Here is an 18,148-nt window from a genome sequence, read left to right on the forward strand (position 1 = left end):
TCAGAGCTGTGGGCTGTGCTTTGCACTGTGGATACAACCCAACAGCCAGCATGGCAAATGAGAGGAAACTGGCTGATGAGAGGAAAGCACGGTGTGACACGTGCTGCAATCCACAGACGGTGAGAAGGGACACGCTGTGATTTACACTGTTGTGCAGGAGTCTGTGAACCACCGTGGGGTGCATAAAGTGGGCAGCAATGAGATCCCTGTTCCAGGGTTTTGTTGTCCCACATTGAAGGAGCTGCATGGAGAAGGGCAGAATGCTATCTGAAAAGTAAAGGGGATCTCTGTTGAGTTTAGGGTGGATTTCAGTGCAGAAGACAATGTGCCACCAGGAATTGTAATGTTTGTGTAAATAAAAAAGAATGGATTTGGAAGGTGGGCTAACAGGGGCGTCTATTCCTATTGAAGAAACAGGCAATCTGGCGGGTTGAACAGTCAGACTAGAAAAGGTCACCTTTGTAACAAAAGGAGGGGCAGATGTAGCAAGGTGCACTTATAACTGATTCCTCCTGAACTTATAATGTGTAGCAAAGTCAGCTTGTCGCTGCTTCTAGGGGATGTGGGAACCTTCGCTTGAAACCAGAACAGAGCTGGTAGGTGCCCAGCTGCCTGCAGCAAATACTGCCCAAAGTTGTTCCTTTATAAGCAGAGGCTGCCCAGTGCTGTACCTCCAAAAGTCTCAGAATGGGTTTAGAAACAAGCAAAATAATTAAATAAATAAATGAGTAGAGCAAGTGGAGAATAGTAGATAAAACCCTTAATTTACACTCAGATGCTCCTAAAAGCCAAACATGACGTATTTCTCTGTGCTGTGTGCATCTAAAGCATTTTGCAAGTACTGTTAGCAAAGCAAAGGATGGGGTTAAGAAGGTCCATTCTCCTTAAGCTGTTGCTGGGGCTGTGTCCAGTACCCAAGAACTGCAAAGCAATCCAGATATGAAATCATTGCATTATTTAATGCTGTGTGCAATCTGCTACTTAAGCCAGTCTTGGTCATTGAGAAGTAAAAACCAGCAAATGAAGTGCCAGCCTCTGAATAGAGATGGAAGAAAATAGGGAATGATTACCATACCCTTCAACCTATCAAGGATTCCAGAATGCATATGGAAAACTACGTTTTTGTACACGGTGAGCTGATCTTAACCATTAGTGATCATAAAATGCTTGTTGAGGGAGGTCTCTCAGCTGGAAGTCTCTTTATTTTGTTTAGACTATCAGAGGAATCTGTGCACCGAAATGCATGAAACACCGAGTACATACTGCTGACCACCTGATTAGGACAGTGGAGTGAAAAACAGTTGGAGGGCTTAGTGCAATTGGCAGAGGAGAAAATACACTCATAATGGGAGATATTAATTACCCCCAGATAGACTGGGTGGGTGCCATGTCAAAGAATGATGCAAAGACAGTATTTTTAGCCTTGAATGGTTCTTAGAATGACCTCTCAGAGGCACCAAGTGGAGAATGAACTCTTGAGTTAGTCATGGGTAGTGCATGGGAGGCAGTTAGAAATGTAAGAGTGAACAGTAACTCTGTCATAGCAAACACAATGTGCTCAAATTCATCACTGCCGAGAGGAAAAAGCGAGAACAAAAGTACTACGCAGTGCAATGCAACTGAAATAAAGGAGATGGGTACATTCTCCCTCAGAAGGCAACAAGTATAAAATTTGGGAAATAATTTAAAAGGATTTTGAAGTAGCTGATGAGAGGACAAAATGCTTATGAGTGACACCGAGACCCTGTGTTTAAAGTTTCAAATATGCCATCAGTCAAAATATGCTAACGAAGAATTATCTCCAAATATGGCACAGATGCACAGCTGAGTGAAGAAGGCATTCTGAAGTAAAAAAGACATCCTTCAACAAGCGTAAGTTGTGGCCAAAGATTAAGCAGAGAAAATCCCAAATTCTGGCAAGTTAAATAAGATACCCACCACACATTTAGGCCAGCCAAAATCGTTTTCGAACTGCAGCTTGCTAAAAACAAGATGCTTGCTAATAGAAACATGTTTTATGCAGTAGGAGGAAGGCTACAGGGAACAGAGGGCCCAACAGCAAACTTTGAGGGAAGGACAGCCAAGAGAGGCAACTTCACCAGAGCCTACAACTAGGAATTAGCTGCTAGCCAAAGCAGCACGAGGGAGAGCGAGCAAAGACAAAACTGAGCCCGCTGCTTCAGCAACCTTGCTCCTGCATGGAGATGTTTAGAGATGTTGATAGAGATGGGGATTAAGGGAGCAGCTGTCCGTAGCAGCAAGTGATGCTGGCTGCTGTCACCCCTTCCCCCGGTTGCTACTGGCACTCCGGAGATCCTGTCCCGCTCTGACCTACTCCTTTGATCCAGGCCATTAATAGCACTGCCTTCTTTGGAGTCTGACTCCAGCAGCACCCGAAGGACACTGACTTATTCATTGTTCCCTGATGGCAGCTACAGTTCACGGCCAGACGCATCCTGCAGGTCCCTTTAGTTACATGAGATAGTTGGCAGCACCGTGCTCCTGTCCACTTGTGAAAATGGACCAAAGTGGTCTGGCTGCCCCATAGCCAGGCTTCAAAGCCTATGGAAGCTCAAGCACAGTCTGAGCTAGTTCCTCATGCATTTACTCTGCATTTTCCCAGAAGTTATGATCTTCTATCGTACACTTAACTCATATTTTTAACCCGCCAAGTGCCATGACCCTACACTAAACTCAACCAGAGGCATTAGAAGTGCACACTCCGTGTCCCAGTGCTGGGCTGCATCCTGAGGTGCCACAGAGAGACGTCATCTGGTCCTTACATCTTCAGAGCACAGCACCACGTGTGTGCTGTGTGCACCTCAGGAGACCTGACTCACACTGCCAAGCACACCCTCTCAAGCTGCGTGGCCTGAGCTGCTAACCTTTCTTCTTTAAGCCTGTGCAACCTTGTGGTAGCAAACAAGTGTCATGCGGGAATCCCTTTGCCCCCAGGTGCTTGGCAGAGAGCTCCTTTCTTCAGGACAAGTCCCAGCTGTCTCTAGGTAACAGCACGAGTGCATTTTTTGCCGCTTCTCCACACGCTTCCTGTCTCTAAAAATAAGCTGTTTAAAGATGCAGTTCCCAGTGCTCACCTGGGAATGCAGCCTGTCCACGAGTACCGATAAGATCACGATTTCACAACCTCACAGCTCACCTCCTGAGCGAGCCTTCCAGCCACACTCAGTTCACCCCACGTAGCATTTTCCTACAGGCTCGTGGAACTCCACAGCATCATGCCAGGCAGTGCTAAGCCCATTTGTCCCAGCAGCCTATGGCTCCGTTGTCACCTAAGCAGCATCTTCTCAGGTTAAACTAGAGACACCATAGTGTGGTTGTGTCCTGAGAAAGGGCAGCAGAAGGGCCCTGGCTGGGTCTTCTGGGGCTGGGTGCACACCAGGCATGGCCATGAACATACGCTGTGCTGTCTCTAAGGCTACAAGAAGAATACAGAGCAGAAATTGTGCAATTATAGGAGCCTTTAATTTCCCAGTGAATGCCAGGCAATAAACAGCAGCAGAATGGCAGGGCTCAGGTATCCAACAAAAGAGAAGGCAAATTTCCTTATCGATTTATCACGAAGTGAAACATAACGTTATTTCAGCTGTGGTTTTAGCAAGCAATAATGTTGCCCTGGGAGCTCTGCAGGGAGGAGTGGGCACCCAGCAACACACGGAGAGCGCTGCGGAGGGGAACCAGTCACAGTCAGAGCCCAGCAATGGGTTTTACCATCACCCAGTGGTGACACAGGGAGCAAAACTCAGCAAAATGTCAGAGGGAAGACATTTGCTGGAAACTGAAGAAATGGAAACACTGAAGGATGAATGTGAAACAGCAGTGTGGTTCTCTGAAAAAGGAATGGCGTGATGCTCAGATGCATCAGACAAGTTATTTTTAGCAGAGACAGAAACATTACCACCATTGCATGAGGCTTTGGGAGACTTCTTCCAGAATATCCTTGCAGCTCTGCATCCAGGAAGGATGAGCTCCACTGCACACAAAGGCTGTGAGCTGCGTGGATACTGAGACAGACCAGCCCCAGCTGACGGGCACACAGCCCGTGCTGCAGCTCCTGGCCGGCCAGGTGTCCTGAAGGAGGTGCTGCTTCAGCCCCAGGCCTCCAGGCTTCTGCTGGTCTATGTGAAGATAAAGAAATAATCATTTCCTTCTTAACTAGCTTCTAAGAGTGCTGAGGTATTCCTTCTTCTGAAGCACTAGAGACAGTGCTGGACCTCATGCCCCAGTGCTCTCAGCATTACACTCCCAGAGGTCTGCTCACATAAGGCTTAGCACTACTGCCAGATTAGGGTCAGGAGGGAATTTTCCTGGACTGATAAAAAAAAAACCCAGCGGTTACATTTTCTGAGAGTTTTACTTTTTTCTTTTCTTCTTTTTTAATACTTCTCCAACTTCGAGACTATTTCCTACATCCTGTGCCATTTTTCTCACAAATTCCTTGCTACCACCAGACAGCAGATCTGTTGGCCACTCGCTCCTTGCTTCCTGGGACATTACAGCTGCAGACTTTTCTATAGGACTCAGGAAGCATTAGCAATACCTGGTTAGTAGCTGGAGCAGGCACTCGGTTTAGAGGCACCTACAATACATCCATTGCATCCTTACACACAATTGCTTATGGGATGGCCCTAGAGGACTATCCCAATGTGAGCAAAAGTACACAGGGTGTCTGCAAGCAGCTGTAGGAGGGAGCATGGAAATGAACCTCTCAGCTGCACGGATTTAAAGCACACACAACTCTTGGCTGTCCACCAGGGCCAGAGGGGGATTTGGAGTGAGTGGTGTAGGAGAGCAGGGATGCTGGAGCCGTGGAACAGGATGAGCATCCCCTTTCAGTTCTTGGGGGGACTTCTGAGCTTGGGGAGCAGAGTCAATCTGAAGCCCAAGGGCTGGGATCCCAGAGGAGGGAAGCTGCGCAGACCATGAGGGGTGCTGCAAAGTGTGGTTGGTGTCTGTGTGTTTTCATGCTGAGCATCACAAGTCAGGCCCTATCAAGCTTGCCCACCCCCCATGGTGATGTGGGTACTTGGCCCTGGCCGACCCACACCCCCCAAGGCCCCAAATAACCTTGTCTGAGGAGCCTTTGCCACCAGCTGGGCAGCAGGAAAGCACCTTTCTGCAGCTCTCACAGCCTCCACAACAGACTTTAAATCAATAACCCCAGAACACAGAGCCAGGTTACTGCGAACGGAAACCATTAAACTGCAACGCAGGAGGATAAAGCCAGCCTCCAGCACTTGAAAGATTTATAGGGCACAACAGCAGGGTGTTAATTCTTTTGGCAACACAAACGCTTTCACACCCACTGCTTTCCCTCAGCCACAGGAGCAGGGAGAGGGGACCACGTGCAGCCCAGGGATGTGCATGCAGGGTGATGCTGTGCTCATGGGGCTGCCTGAATGCCCAGCAACCATGGGGGCTAATTCCCTCCTGGCCCCATAAGGCTCTGCTACACACATCTGATTGTGTCCAAAGCCCCTCACTCAGCAGGGTGCAAAGGCCAGCCAAGGGCTCTGTAGAGCTGCATTCCCATTGACACCCCTCTGCATACAGCCACCTCCTCAATTTCTTCCCTGAGCAAAGTCCAGGGCCAGGCAAGCAGGGAGACCACGTCAGAGCTTCACCCCACATACCTGGGTTCCAGGAGGACCCCCACCCAGAGCTAAATCAGGGCTCATGCTACCCAGGTTGCAGACAGGAGCAAGGCTGTGCCTCTCCAAAATCACTGCACTTCCCAGAGGCCCATGCACATAGTGGTGGATCTTGTGCTCTGCCCATCACCCCTATCCCCTGTAGAGTGCAGATGGCTGCAGCCTCTCTGCAGTCACAGCTTCTACTTCAATGGACAAGGTGTCAAACCACTCTCCCAGTGAGCGGGAGGACGACCAAGCAGCAGTCTGGAAGGGGACACATCACCATCCTCGCACACGTGGTTCCCAGTGCTGCTGCCACGGTGGAGGGCTGCAGCCCCAACATCCCATTGGAGCAGCTGTGGATGGGGATCTTGTACTGCCCCTGCGTGGCCACCACGGGAGGTGCACGTGGTCCCAAAACCTACAGATAGCCAGAGGCTGAGAGAAAGAACCTGTTCACCCCATGTTAGGCCATTTAGGGGCTAACACAGGGACTTGAGTGCCTCGGCGACCCCCATCCTGCCCCACTTCCCAGACATCCCAAACCCAAGGAGCGCACAGTGTTAAAAGGTACCTATGCCCTTTCCTGTCCGAGGGCCAGACCCAAAGAGCCTCCTGCCCACCTTGAGCACTCAAGGGGCCACACCAAGGAGGAGACAAGGCAGAGCTGGGTTTGGGCATCCACATTTATTACACGGCTCGGCAAGCCCGAGGCTGCCACTCACCTAGGCCCTTTCAATTGATGGGAAACTGCCCGTCCTCCTTAAATACTGGTTATAAAACAAATTTTTTTCCTTTTTCTTTTTCTTAAAAACCTCATCTTTCTCTCCATACTTTTTTTGTCTTTTGTATTTGAGTATAAAAGTGGGGGCGGGCGCTCCGCCGTGCTTGCTGCTACCTCCGCAGGCTGCGCTGTGCCTGCCGCAGCAGCGTGTCGAAGTCCAGCGAGTCGAACTTGCTCTTCACAGGGGCTGGATCGAAATCCTCTCGGTTGGAGTCTGAAAGATATGGGAAGAGCCTGCCCTGAGCCATAGGGATGACAGCACAGGTCTGGCCATCCAAAATCAGTGCTGGGCTGGGAGAGAATGCAGGGAGGGATGGGGCTGGGGGGGATCCAACCACCCACCCAAAGCACGTGGGAAGGAATGGATCTAGGGTGCAACTCACCCAGGTCGGCGTAGTTCCTCCTGCAGAACTGCCGGCGGCCACCAAAGCACAGATCAAAGGGCTGCTCATCTGGGCGTCGCAGCTTGTGCCCGCTCTCAATGGCAGCGAAGGCCTCCTCAGCATAGCGATAGGTGACAAAGCCGTAGTTGTCCCTGGAAGCAAGAAAGAGATGAGCATGGGCACAGTCACACCATCCTCTTGAGGAGCTGGGGAAGACCAAGGAGAACCCTTACCCCTCAGAGCGGAAGTGCAGGGTGCACTCCTCGATGTCCCCAAAAACTGAGAAGCGGTGCCGCAGTTCTGATCGTGTCATCCTGCTGGGGATCTTGCCAATGAACACAACTCGCCGCTCCTCCTGCGGGCAGGGGCATCGTCCTGTGAGCTGATGATCTAAGGAGCCCCAGATCCAGCTTCCCAGCCCCACAACACATCCAGCATTTACAGAATCATCAATACTGGAAAAGACCTCTAAGACCATCTAGTACAATCGTTGACCCACCACCACTGTACCCACTAAACCACATCCCTAAATCCACTCACTATTGCACGTTCCTTCTGGAGGATCCTCTGCCTTTGGTAGTGGTCCTGTGCATCGTAACTGTATCTGTAGAGCAGAAAATAAACTTGTGAGCTATAGGGTTGAGGAAGATGTTGGAAGAGAGTGATCCCAGGAGCAAGACACAAGGGAGATGCCTAAGGAATAGGCATTCTGTGAGAGGGACCACACTCACCTTCTTCGTCTGTTACTCCTCCTGCAGGGAGAGGGCGAACGGGAGCGGGACTGCCTGCGGGATGGGGACCGGGAGGAGTAGGAGGATGAGGAGGAGGAAGAGGAGGACCTGTCTCGGGATCTGCCACACGACCCACAGCTGGAGCGGGAAGACGAGCTGTGGGAGCATCTTGAACGGTACCTGGAGGGAAAAAGAGAAAACTCAGCACCTGTGTCCAGCACCACGAGGCTCTGGGGAAGCAAAAGAGCTCCATTCTACCAAAACACCCAGCACGGCACATAGACAGGACCTATCAGTATTCTCAGGGTGAGCCTGGCTATAGAAACATCTGCCCACGTTTGCCAGGGGGTACAAAGGTGCTACTCCAAACCCCACAGCCTAAATGGAATAGGATCTCATCGTACAACCTCTGAAGAGCAAGATATGGGTATACGGGAACCATTCAGCATGGCTGCAGCCAGGTAAGGATCCAGAGAATGTAGAGCTGCTGCTGCACTGAACTCTACATGGCACACAATGCTAACAGAGCCACTGCACCTGCACAGCACCCAGCAGCCACCCCAGTCAAGAGCCGAGTGCCTCCAACCATGCACACCACGGGCCATGGCATTCACCCACTCCAGGCAAAGGGGCAGCACCCCAAACCCTCCAGGGCCAAGCTGCGCAGCCTCCAGTCAGCAGCGAAGTGCACACACTGCCCACAGCTGGCCCCTGCCATTGACAAACCCAAGACCCAAGGCCAAGGACTGCCACATAGCTCTTGGGGGACAGCAGGTCAGGCTGGCATCATCCATAGGGACACTGCCCAGTATAATGTTCAGGAAAAGGGGGCAGAGGGAGTCCCAGCCCAGCTGGGTTGAGTGGCAGGGACACATCCTTGCTACACCCAGATGCACAAAGGCTCCAAAGACAGTTACCCTGCAGATGCCTCGATAAGGAGTGCGGGGAAGCAGCAGAACAACAAACCCAGATGGGTTGCTCCCCTGCTCGCCCCCAGCAGCTGTGCCTGCAGCTTATCTCATTCCTACATTTAGGGTTGCACCAGTACGAACACCTGCATTAATCCCAGAGAAAGCACCCAAAAGGCATAACCAAGGGCTCACATGTGCGCTAGTACATGGTGGGGCTCCAGGAAGGGCAAGGAGGCCTTGCCCAGAGGGAGGACTCAGACACCTCTAACTGTTTAGCTGCTCACCCCTTCAGAGGGACCACAGAGAAACACCTTTGCAAAAGATCAGGCAACACCCAAAGAGCAAGTCGACACCACTCTGCCACTTACCCTCGCCACCGCTTGGGCGGTGGGGACAGTGACCGTGACCGGGATCGGGAGGATGAGGATGATGATGAAGACTCGCTAGCTCCATCCGAGCTGGAACTGAAGGAGCGGCTGGCCCGGCTGCGGCTGGCCCTCCAGCTGCCCGCAGAGGGGCTGGGCGAGTCCTGTGGTCTCCGGTAGCAGCGCAGGGACTTCTTGGCAGCGACACGGCCAGGCTGGGTGCTAGGGGTCCACACCTCCTGGTCCCGGCAGGGAGATGCAGCTGGGGACAGGAGCACTGAGGTGGCGGGGCTGCCACCCCCAGTGACAGCCTTGCTGGGGACGCTAGTCCGATAATCCAGGGGGGTTGGGCAGGCAGCCCCCGGGGACTCCTGGCTGGGCCCCACTGAAGTGGTGGGGGCCGGCTTGGGCTGGTCCAGCGTCCGTTTGGTTAAGGAGGAGATGGGCTTGATGGTGATGTCCCGGTGGTGTTTGACGTTCCAGCGGGAGCCGGTCTCGGTGGCAGGGGGCTGCGTGCCAGCAATGCTGCTGTTCTCCAGGCGTGTTGTGCGTGGGATGCAGTAGTCATGGTCACCTGAGCAGACGTGGCTGGGGGCTGCGCTGCCAGGTGCTGGGGTCCTCCCCTGGAGCTTGCTCTGGGGCAGGGGTTTAGGTTTTGTGAGCTTGATGGTCCTCTGACTCCCTTCCTGAGGTGCCGAGACAGGTGACTTGGTCTTGGCCAGCAGCGAGACAGTGGGCAGCGGTTTCCAGAGCTGGTGGGGAGGGGTCGCCGGGGGGGTGAGCCCTGCGAGAGTAGCACAGAGCTGTTAGGAAGGGGATCCTGATGAAGAAAAGAGGAGCACCCCTCATTGCAGTCCACCTGGCTGGAGACCTCACCGAAGCTCCCAGCTCCCCTCAAGCCTTGGGTTCCCCTCCAGGCAGCTCCCAACCCCACAAAAGCCCATGATAAGGCTCCAGGTGCTCCCCTCCCCTCTCCTGGGCATCACCTGCCACGTTGGCCAGCTCCGAGGCCTGTAGGCTGTCCGGGGGCTTCCTCTCTGGCTGGGGCTCCGACCTGAGAAGGGGAAAGGAGCTCTGTAAGAAGCAGCTGCCTCCAGATTCTGCTCTCAGGGACACTCATACCCACCCAAGCTGCCTGAATAGGAGGTACACAATATCCAAGAGCTGCAAAGACAGACCTTGCAGATCCCAGTCCTACAACACTCTGCCAGGACTGAACAGCTCAGGGCTGCCCCAGGGCTCCATGCTGAGGGGCACAGAGAACCCTGTACTCACCCAGCACTCCTCGCTGGCCGCCTTTCCTCAGGGGGCTGCACCGGAGCCTCCTCCTTCTTGGCTGAAAAGAGAGTGGGTGGGTGAGAGCAAAGCTGGAGGGCAGCAGACAGACTGTGAACATGAGAAAGGTTTCAAGGCATCCTGGCTCTCTGTAGAACTTTCGCCTTTTCTTTCCCCACTTTTCTTCCATCACCATCTCCTCAGCTGCCCCAGAGATCTCTGAACAACTGACTCAGGACAAAAAGGAAACACAGGCAGAGAAGCCCCTGGACAAGGTACCACCACTTTAGGAGCACATGCAGCACAAGGACACAGAAGACCCTACAGGGAACAACATGCTGCATCCTCACCTTCAGATTTCTCAAACTGCTCCAGCAGGCTGGACAAGTCGGCAGCTTCAATCCCTGGACCAGGAGAGAGCACAGGTCAGTTTTGCCTCCACCCTCTTCCCCTGGGCACGCTTCAAGCTACAGCAGCTTCAGTGCCTCCCACAGCAGGGACGGGAGCTCTGCAGTCCCAAAAGAACCAGTTCAGGCACAGTAAAAGCCTAGGCTGCAGGCAATGAGGATTTACAAGACTGTCAAACACACTGGCCAAGCCCACAGACACAGCTTTGTCACCCTCACCCCACTGCAGAGAAGCAGCTGGAAGCAGTCCCGGCAGCCCCCCACTCACCAATCTCACTGATGAAGGCCTGCACAATGTCCTGGTTGCTGTCGCTGGGCTGTGCAGGGCTGATGAGGGGTTGGTGCCTCCAGGGCCGTGCAGCGGGCGGCTTGCTGCTCTCCCGGCATGGTTTTGGTGGCGGTGCTAGAGGCTGGGTGATGGGCTTGTGGCTGGGTGGCTCCAGTGGGGTCTTGTCCACCGGGGTCTTGGCTGGCCCCACAGCCTCCTCTGTAAGGTAGGTGCCAGGGGACCCCCCAGCAGGGACAGCAGCAGCTGACACCTCTGCAGGAACGACAGCCAGGGGGGCCTTTGAGAGCTGGATGGGTGCTGCAGGTGGGAGCTCCTCCAAGGTTTGGGTGGGAGCAGGCACATTTGGAGCTGGTGCTGCAGGAGGGACCATGCTGGGCTGGGCAGCAGCACCCGACGGAGTTACTAGTGGCTGGGTGGGGGCCAGGGCTGAGGGTCCCTTGGGGAAGGAACTCTCCACCACCAAACGTGCCTGCCTCTGAGGATTTAACACCCTGCTGACCCCTGGTCTGGCCTGGCTGCCTGCAGTCCCCATCTCACTGCCTGGGGATGGCTGCACAGGGATAGCTGGCAGCTCCGGGGCTGGGGGAGACTGCCCATGCAGGAGGGCTGTGCTGGGGCGGCCACCAGCCGGGACCGAAGAGGCCACTGCACCCTGCAGTGCAGGATCACCGTATGCCAAAGGAGGCACTGGAGGTGGTGGAATGGGAATGCCTGGCCAGTAGGATGGGGGGGCCCAGCCCACGGGGCCATAGGGGCCACCGGGGATGAAAGGTGGTGGGGGGGGCAGGGCCGGCGGGGGCCAGGACATGGGTGGGGGCGGGAGGCCAGGCACCATGTGGAAAGTGCCAGGGGGCCCAGCGCCAGGTGGTGGGGGCAAAGCGTGGCAGCCCAGGGGCTGCGGACCAAAGCAGGGCCAGGAGGGCACAGATGGATACACGGCATAAGCACCAGTAGTGGCCGGTGGTGGCATCCCAGGGGGAGCTGCCCCAGCAGCTGGGGGCATGGTAGGTGCAACAAAAGGTACTGGTGTCACTGGAGGAGGTGGGGCTGAGGCAGGTGCTGGAGCTGGTGCTGGAGCCGGGGCTGGCGCTGGAGCTGGGGCTGCAGGTGCTTTGCTGGCAGGAGGAGGCCCAGCAGGGGAACTCGCTGATTTCTCCAGGCTCTTCTGAGCCCTAGGTGTTTCAGTGGGTGGGCGTGCAGGTGCCACCAGGCAGGGAATGTCTGCCAGCTCGGTGGGAGGCTCAGGGACACTGGGCCACTTGCTGGCTGCTTCCTTCTTGCCCTCCTTCCCACTGCCCATGCTGGACTGGCGGTGCTGCATGCGCATGCGATACTCCCTTAGGCTCAGGGCCTTGGGCTTGGGCTCCTTGGGCAGGGTCTCACTTGGCTCTGCTGTGGGCACTCTCTGGGGGGGCTCCATGCCTACATCCTGCTTCGGCATCTCAACATCTGGCTGTTCAGCCCCTTTGTCCTCCTGCTCCACCGCGCTGGGTTGCTTCGCTGCTAGTGGCTCCTCTGTGGTTTTCTCCACAGGCACTGCAGTCTCACCCTTCTCCAGCACTGTGCCTGTCATTTCTGGCTCCAACTCTTTTGGCAGCTCCGGGGGCTCCTTCGTGGGCAGGGAGGTCCCTGCCATGCCCCGGGGGCGGCCACGTGGCTGTGGTGCCCGCTCAGCATGCAGCTCCATCTGCCCCTCCTTCCGTGCTTGCTCCAGTTGCCGTGCCAGGAAGTCAGAGACCTGCAGTGAGGGCCGTGCTGCCCGCCGTGACCTGCCTGAGCGCAGCCGGTGTGCCATGCAGTCTCTGCCTGGCTGGCCCTCCTGACTCGGGCCTTCCTCCACTTTCTTTTTCCTACTCTTCCTTGCTCTCTCACGGCCACGTCCCTTCTCACAAATCTCACGCTTGCTGCTCACTGCAGTCTCCACAGGGGTCTTGCTGTCCAGGGCTGTGCATGAGGGCTCCTGCCCAGGTGGTTTCTCCTCCTCCTCCATTCCAGTTTCAGGTGCTGGATCTCCTGACATCTCTCCGTGCACCGGGATTGACTCTGCGTTGCCCTCTGTGCCCAGTAGCTGGGGCTCCAGGTCAGGGAAGCTGGGGGCCAGTGACTGCAGCACCACAGGGATCTCCATGTTCTCACCTTCCCTGGGTACGATCTCCAGCACAACAGGACCGCTCAGTAGCTCCTTGGCCATGGGCTCGCTCTCAGGGTCCACACACACAGTGAAGGTGGGCAGGCAGTAGGGGTGCATGGACTTCACCAGCTCACTCAGTGACACATCACCTGTGTTGATGACACAGGGGTCTTCGTGCTCCTCTGCCACCACCTCGGGCACACTGATGGAGAACTCTGCAGCCTCCAAGCTGCTGTCCAGCTCCGGGCTGGAGGCAGCCTCCTCATCTTCCTCCTCCCCATCACTACGCTGCAGGGGGAGCTGCTCATGGGCACGGGGCCACCCCTGCTTCCTCTCCACCCGCGGGGTGCTGCAGGTTTGCTTCTTTGGTGGTGATGGGTCCTCCAGGCTGTGAGCAATGCAGTCCCAGGCCAAGTCCACATCAGTCTGGAAAGGGGAAACCAGAGCTCACGTCAGCTCCCACCACTTACTCTCTCCCAGCTGCACTTGGGTCATCACCACCCCTGAACCAGCTCTCCTTGCTCACCTTCCCAGCTTCAGCTATGCTGCCACCGCTGCTGAGGGACCAGAGACCCTTGGGCTGCTCCAAGGCAGGGCTCTTGCACTCAAGAACTGGCCGGGATAGGCTGAGAAACTTCTGGAACTGGCGGAGAGATGGATGGAGGATGATGCATGGAAGGTACAGAGCTCCCAACAACGTTCTCACCTCACCCCAGGCTGGCTGTGCAGACTGGCATGGAGCTCCTGAGCCTCCTGTGAATATCCCACCCTACCAAATGCCACACCTGAAGGCTCAGAAGGGCATTTTAAGTTGAAGGAGAGGCCCCACCACTCACCGAGGGGTTCTCCCGCTCCCGCAGCGAGGTCAGCAGCTCTGTGTCCACAATGGTGTCAAAGGGGGACAGGGTCTCATCATCTGTGCTGTCCAGGATCTCCGTGATGGCAGTGAGCAGGGACAGCTCATTCTGTGCATCCAGGCAGGCCTTGCCCTGCAGGAAGAGCGGGTGCTAGCTCAGAGGACACTAGGGCACAGCTGTGGGGCAGCAGGGCCCTAGAGTGGCCCAGACCACCACCATTCACAGGGACCCACCTCACTTAGGGACAGGTCCTCGATGATGGAGATGACGGAGGAGTCAAGGTAGTTCTGCATTGTCCCCAGGATCTCCTCAGCCTCTGGGATGGCTTCTGTATCCAGCGACAAGTTCAGGTCATCCTCCTCAAAGGAGAAACACTACGGAAAGTGGGGTAAAATGGATCAGCACTCCACAAACCATTACCACGCACCTCTGAATGAGCAAGAAGGTCAGAGAGCACCACAAGGACCTTAATCCCTCGCTTTCTGGGGAGGTTCACACCAACCCCACCCCACTGCATGAGGCCCCACAATGTGCTGTGCCAATAATCCCAGACCCCTTTCCACCATCACAAGCGGCACCACACTGAAAGCTCTCACCCAGCAGTTTTGGGACTGGTAAAGAACAGTGAATGAAGCCCAACACATCCCATATGTGTCTGATAGCATGTTGCTCGTGCCCAGTGAGCAGGGGAGATGCACACTTCCCTCCTGGGCCCACAGACCATCACATGCTCCTTTGGCTTTGGCTGTTGGCGCTTCAGATAAGCCCAAAACATTACAAAATGTGCAGGGCTCAGCAACAGGGATGCATCCGGCTGTCACTGCCAGGGCTGGAACCATCACTGCTCTGAGCAGACAGTGCTCATGACCCAGCATCAAAAACGCTCCTTACTGCTCATTCCCAGCACCCTGGGTCCTCTGTCCTTCCCAGACCCCTGGCACATTGGGGTAAGGCTGCACAACAGCCCCCGCCAGCAGCAGAGGCACAGCATTGGTGTCTTGCCGGCACGAGACAGTGTTTGGGTTCCTGCTTGCAGATGGGCTTTGGCAGAGATAACACAGCCGGGGACAAGAAATGCCCCAAGGACAGAGACCTGGGAGAGCTGGCAGGGAGCTGCCAGGCAGCCTTCCTCCCCCAAAACAGTCAAACCCCAGCCCCACACCCAGGGGTCAGCATTATGCAGCCCACTGATGACATTCCCAGGGTCCTTTCCAGCATGTGGAGAGAAATCAAACCCTCCCACTCCCAGGGCCCTTTCCAGCCGGCGAGAAGGCCATCTCCCACTGCTCCCCTTTGACTCAGTGCCTCGCCAGGAGTCCCACAGCCCTGAGTCACCCGCGTTCCCCGGGGACTCCCTTTGATCCACCTGGGGCCGGGCACCTCCTCCTGCCCTCGCGTCGGGGCGGGGGCACAAACCCGCCCGGCCTGCTCCCTGCAGAGCCCCTGCTGGGTCCCATGGCTGGCTTTAAAGTCACGGGGATGCCGAAGCATGGGTACGGGCAATGAGCACACTGCGCCCACGGCGCGCATCGGGCATCATCAGCGGGGAAAGCATAGGACGCCCGTAGCCCCAAAGGGAGGGCCAAGCGCACTGCAGGGCTCTCCCACGTACCAAAGTCACAGGCGCCACGGGAACGCGCCCACTAGCTGCTCGCCCCGCAGAGCTGTGCAAGGACACGCGTGTCCCGGCTGCGCCCCGGGCAGGGCGGGGAGCTCCGGCGGAGGGCACGGCCCCTTCCAGCGACTGTCGGGGAGCGCCGCGCACGGAGGCAGCGCCGTACCCAATGGCCGTTACGGTGCGAAGGGCGGGGGTCTCCCTACAGCCTTGTCCGAGCATTGGGATGAAGGCACGACAAGGGATCTCGACGGGAGTCTGAGGACCGCATCGCAGGCACAGCCGAGGGACACGAGACAGTGACGCGAGGGGCGGTCTGCGGCACGGCACTGAGCCGGGAAGGGCAGGGACGCACAGCCCCCCAATGCCCGACCCGCCCGAGTGATCCCCACGCACCCGCCGGCCCCGTCCTCCCGTTCCCCCGCTGTTCCCCCGGGCCGCTGACACCGCGCAGAGCCCGCGCCGACGGCAGCACCCGCCCGCTGCCCGCGCACCGCCGGCACCGGCAGCCGCGGGGACCCTCCGGAGGACCCTCCCTACGGCCCCCGCCCCGAGGCAGCCCCTGCGGGACGGCCGCAGCACCGCGCCGCGGGCCCGCAACCGGCACACGTGGTACTGCAGCCGCGGGAGCCGCCCCGGCCTCCACGTGTCACGGCGCGGCCGCCGCCGCTGCCGCCCGCCGCCTACCTGCAGGGGGCTACCGGCGCGCAGAGGTGGCTGGCGAGAGGCGCCGCCGCCCGCCGGTCCCCGCGAGGCGGATCCGGTCGAAGCGCCGCAGACCCCGGCCCCGACCCCGGCGGCGGGGAGCACCGCTCCGCCCCGCAGCGCCGCCATCTTGGCGCCTCCGCTCCCAACGCGGCCACTGCCGGGCGCGACACGTGACCGCCGGCGGCCCCGCACTACAGCTCCCGGCAGCCACCGCGCCGAGCCGTCCCGCCCCGCGCAAGGCACGCCGGGAGCGCACCCCTTCGCCGCCGGCACTGCGCCGCGCCATGGGGAACGCCTGGCGAGTGGGGGCGGCAGCGGCGCGAAGCGGCCATCTTGAGTACTGAGCGGCGCCGTGACTTCGCCGCCATCTTTATAGAGGGCGAGGGCTGAGGGAGCGGCCCCACCCCGTGGCGCGCGGGGGGCGGGGCGGCACGGGCGTCACTGGCGGGAAGCGCCCAATAGGGGCGGGGCGGGAGCGCGTTTTCCCGCGGTGCCGGCTCTGCTGCCCACGTGGGCGTGGGGAACCGGGCCGGGGCTGGGCGGCGGTCGCTCCTTCTCGGAGTGGGGCTTGCCCTCGCCGTCTCCGAGCGTCCCACGTTATACCCCCGCTATCGCGCTGCTCGGCACCGGCCCGTGCCCGGCACTGCTACGGAAGGTGCCTCCCGTGGCCCCTCTCTGCCCTACGGTGCAAAGACGTGCGGTGTTGGACCGGTCACATCCACCCCAAAGAGCTGCGGGAGCTCCGCTCTGCCCTGTCCCCCAGCCATACGCCTGTCTTCGCAGGGGAGGTGGCTGCAGAACGATGCACGATGTTAACTGTCTACGGACGGCACGCAGCTGGTATAGGGATGCACACAAGTGTCAGACTGGGGCGTTCGGCTCTGTCCTGGTGCCCCAAGTTAAAAAAGGCTGAAGTCACTCTGGGTGCCGTCACCTCCTGAGGCTCTCCTTCAGCTCCCAGGGGTGTAGCGGCGGGCTGCGTAATGGGAGCCAGCACACAGCACGGATGTGCTCTGGGGAGCTGTGCCGCGGGATCCCAGTGGCTGTCGTGGAGGATAACATCCCGGAGGATAACATCCTGGGCTCTCCATCTGCCCCGTGAGGGGAGAGACCTGTCCGGGCTGCGTTTCACTGTGGGATCACAGGACAGAGATGCTTTATTCATCCCCGTGCACCTGGCCCCCCAGCGGGGCCCGGTCTGACAGAGCCTGCTTCCTTCCCCCTGCCACAAGGGCCTTTGTCCGCGGCCGCTCTCCCCGCGTCACCCCCGCCCGGAGCAGGAGTTTGATGCTCCCCCAGCATCAAGCAGGCCGGTGGCAAGGGAGCAGCTCCCCTCGTCCACCTCCTCCTGCAGGCCCGCAGCACCTCCCAAGCCTCTCACGTCCTGCGAAAACGCAGGCACAGCCGGTCAGGTTGCTCAGCCCTGCTCCGAGGCCGCGGCCCCGCGTGGGAGCGCTCCTCTCCCAAGTGACCTCAGCGCCCCGTGCCCGCACACGCCAGGGCTCCGCAGGGCCGATGCCCCACAGCACACGTGTCGGACCGCAGCTCCGCACCGCGGCCTCCCTCCCCTGCTACGGCCCGGCGCGCGGGCGCTTTCCCGGGGCTTAACGGGAGCAGCCCGCAAAGGGGGCTCAGAGCCACGTGACGCCGAAACGCAGCGGAGAGGAGCGCGGATCCCACCCGGCCGGCGCAGGTGGGCGGGCACCGGCTCTTCCAGCAGGGACGGGGGCTCCGATCCCGCGGGCGGCGCGGCGCCGGGCGGCATCGGGAGCGGCGGCAGGGCAGGGAGGGGCCTTCCCTCTCCGCCGCGCCCCGCGGATGGTGCCGCGGCCCGGCACGGGGCAGAGCCGGGCGCCGCGGGCGGGAGCGACCCCGGCGGTTACGCACGGCGACGCGGCCCCGACATGGCGGCACCCGCCCCGGGGCCGACGTGAGGGAGGAAGGGGGCGCGCGCCCCCGTGCGTGCGCGAGCACGGCGGCGGGAAGGGGCGCGCACGCACGCACGCACGCACGCGCGCCTCCGCGGAGGAGGAGGAGGAGG

The 18,148-nt window shown here is 58.3% G+C and overlaps 1 protein-coding gene across 2 annotated transcripts; it reads right to left on the bottom strand.

The window, feature by feature from the left end:
• Nucleotides 1-5,182: 5,182 nt before the first annotated feature.
• Nucleotides 5,183-17,647, bottom strand: PPRC1 (PPARG related coactivator 1). 2 transcript variants are annotated; one of them, XM_031597595.2, is made up of 14 exons: nt 16,087-16,335; nt 14,018-14,158; nt 13,764-13,916; nt 13,454-13,570; nt 10,776-13,353; nt 10,451-10,504; nt 10,101-10,161; nt 9,812-9,879; nt 8,829-9,609; nt 7,550-7,729; nt 7,359-7,422; nt 7,052-7,173; nt 6,819-6,970; nt 5,183-6,649 (listed from the first exon to the last, which is right to left on the bottom strand). In XM_031597595.2, the coding sequence occupies exons 1-14, from the start codon at nt 16,231-16,233 to the stop codon at nt 6,546-6,548; spliced, it is 4,722 nt and encodes a 1,573-aa protein (XP_031453455.2). In that variant the 5' UTR covers nt 16,234-16,335; the 3' UTR covers nt 5,183-6,545. The 2 variants fall into 2 exon arrangements, with proteins under 2 accessions (XP_031453455.2, XP_090001500.1); XM_090145374.1 differs by lacking the exon at nt 16,087-16,335 and adding an exon at nt 16,364-17,647 and having other exon boundaries at nt 5,184-6,649.
• Between the last annotated feature and the right edge of the window lie 501 nt (nt 17,648-18,148).

The sequence above is a fragment of the Phasianus colchicus genome, chromosome 8 (genome assembly GCF_987193195.1).
Source record: "Phasianus colchicus chromosome 8, bPhaCol1.hap1.1, whole genome shotgun sequence".
In the NCBI taxonomy this organism is placed as follows: domain Eukaryota; kingdom Metazoa; phylum Chordata; class Aves; order Galliformes; family Phasianidae; genus Phasianus; species Phasianus colchicus.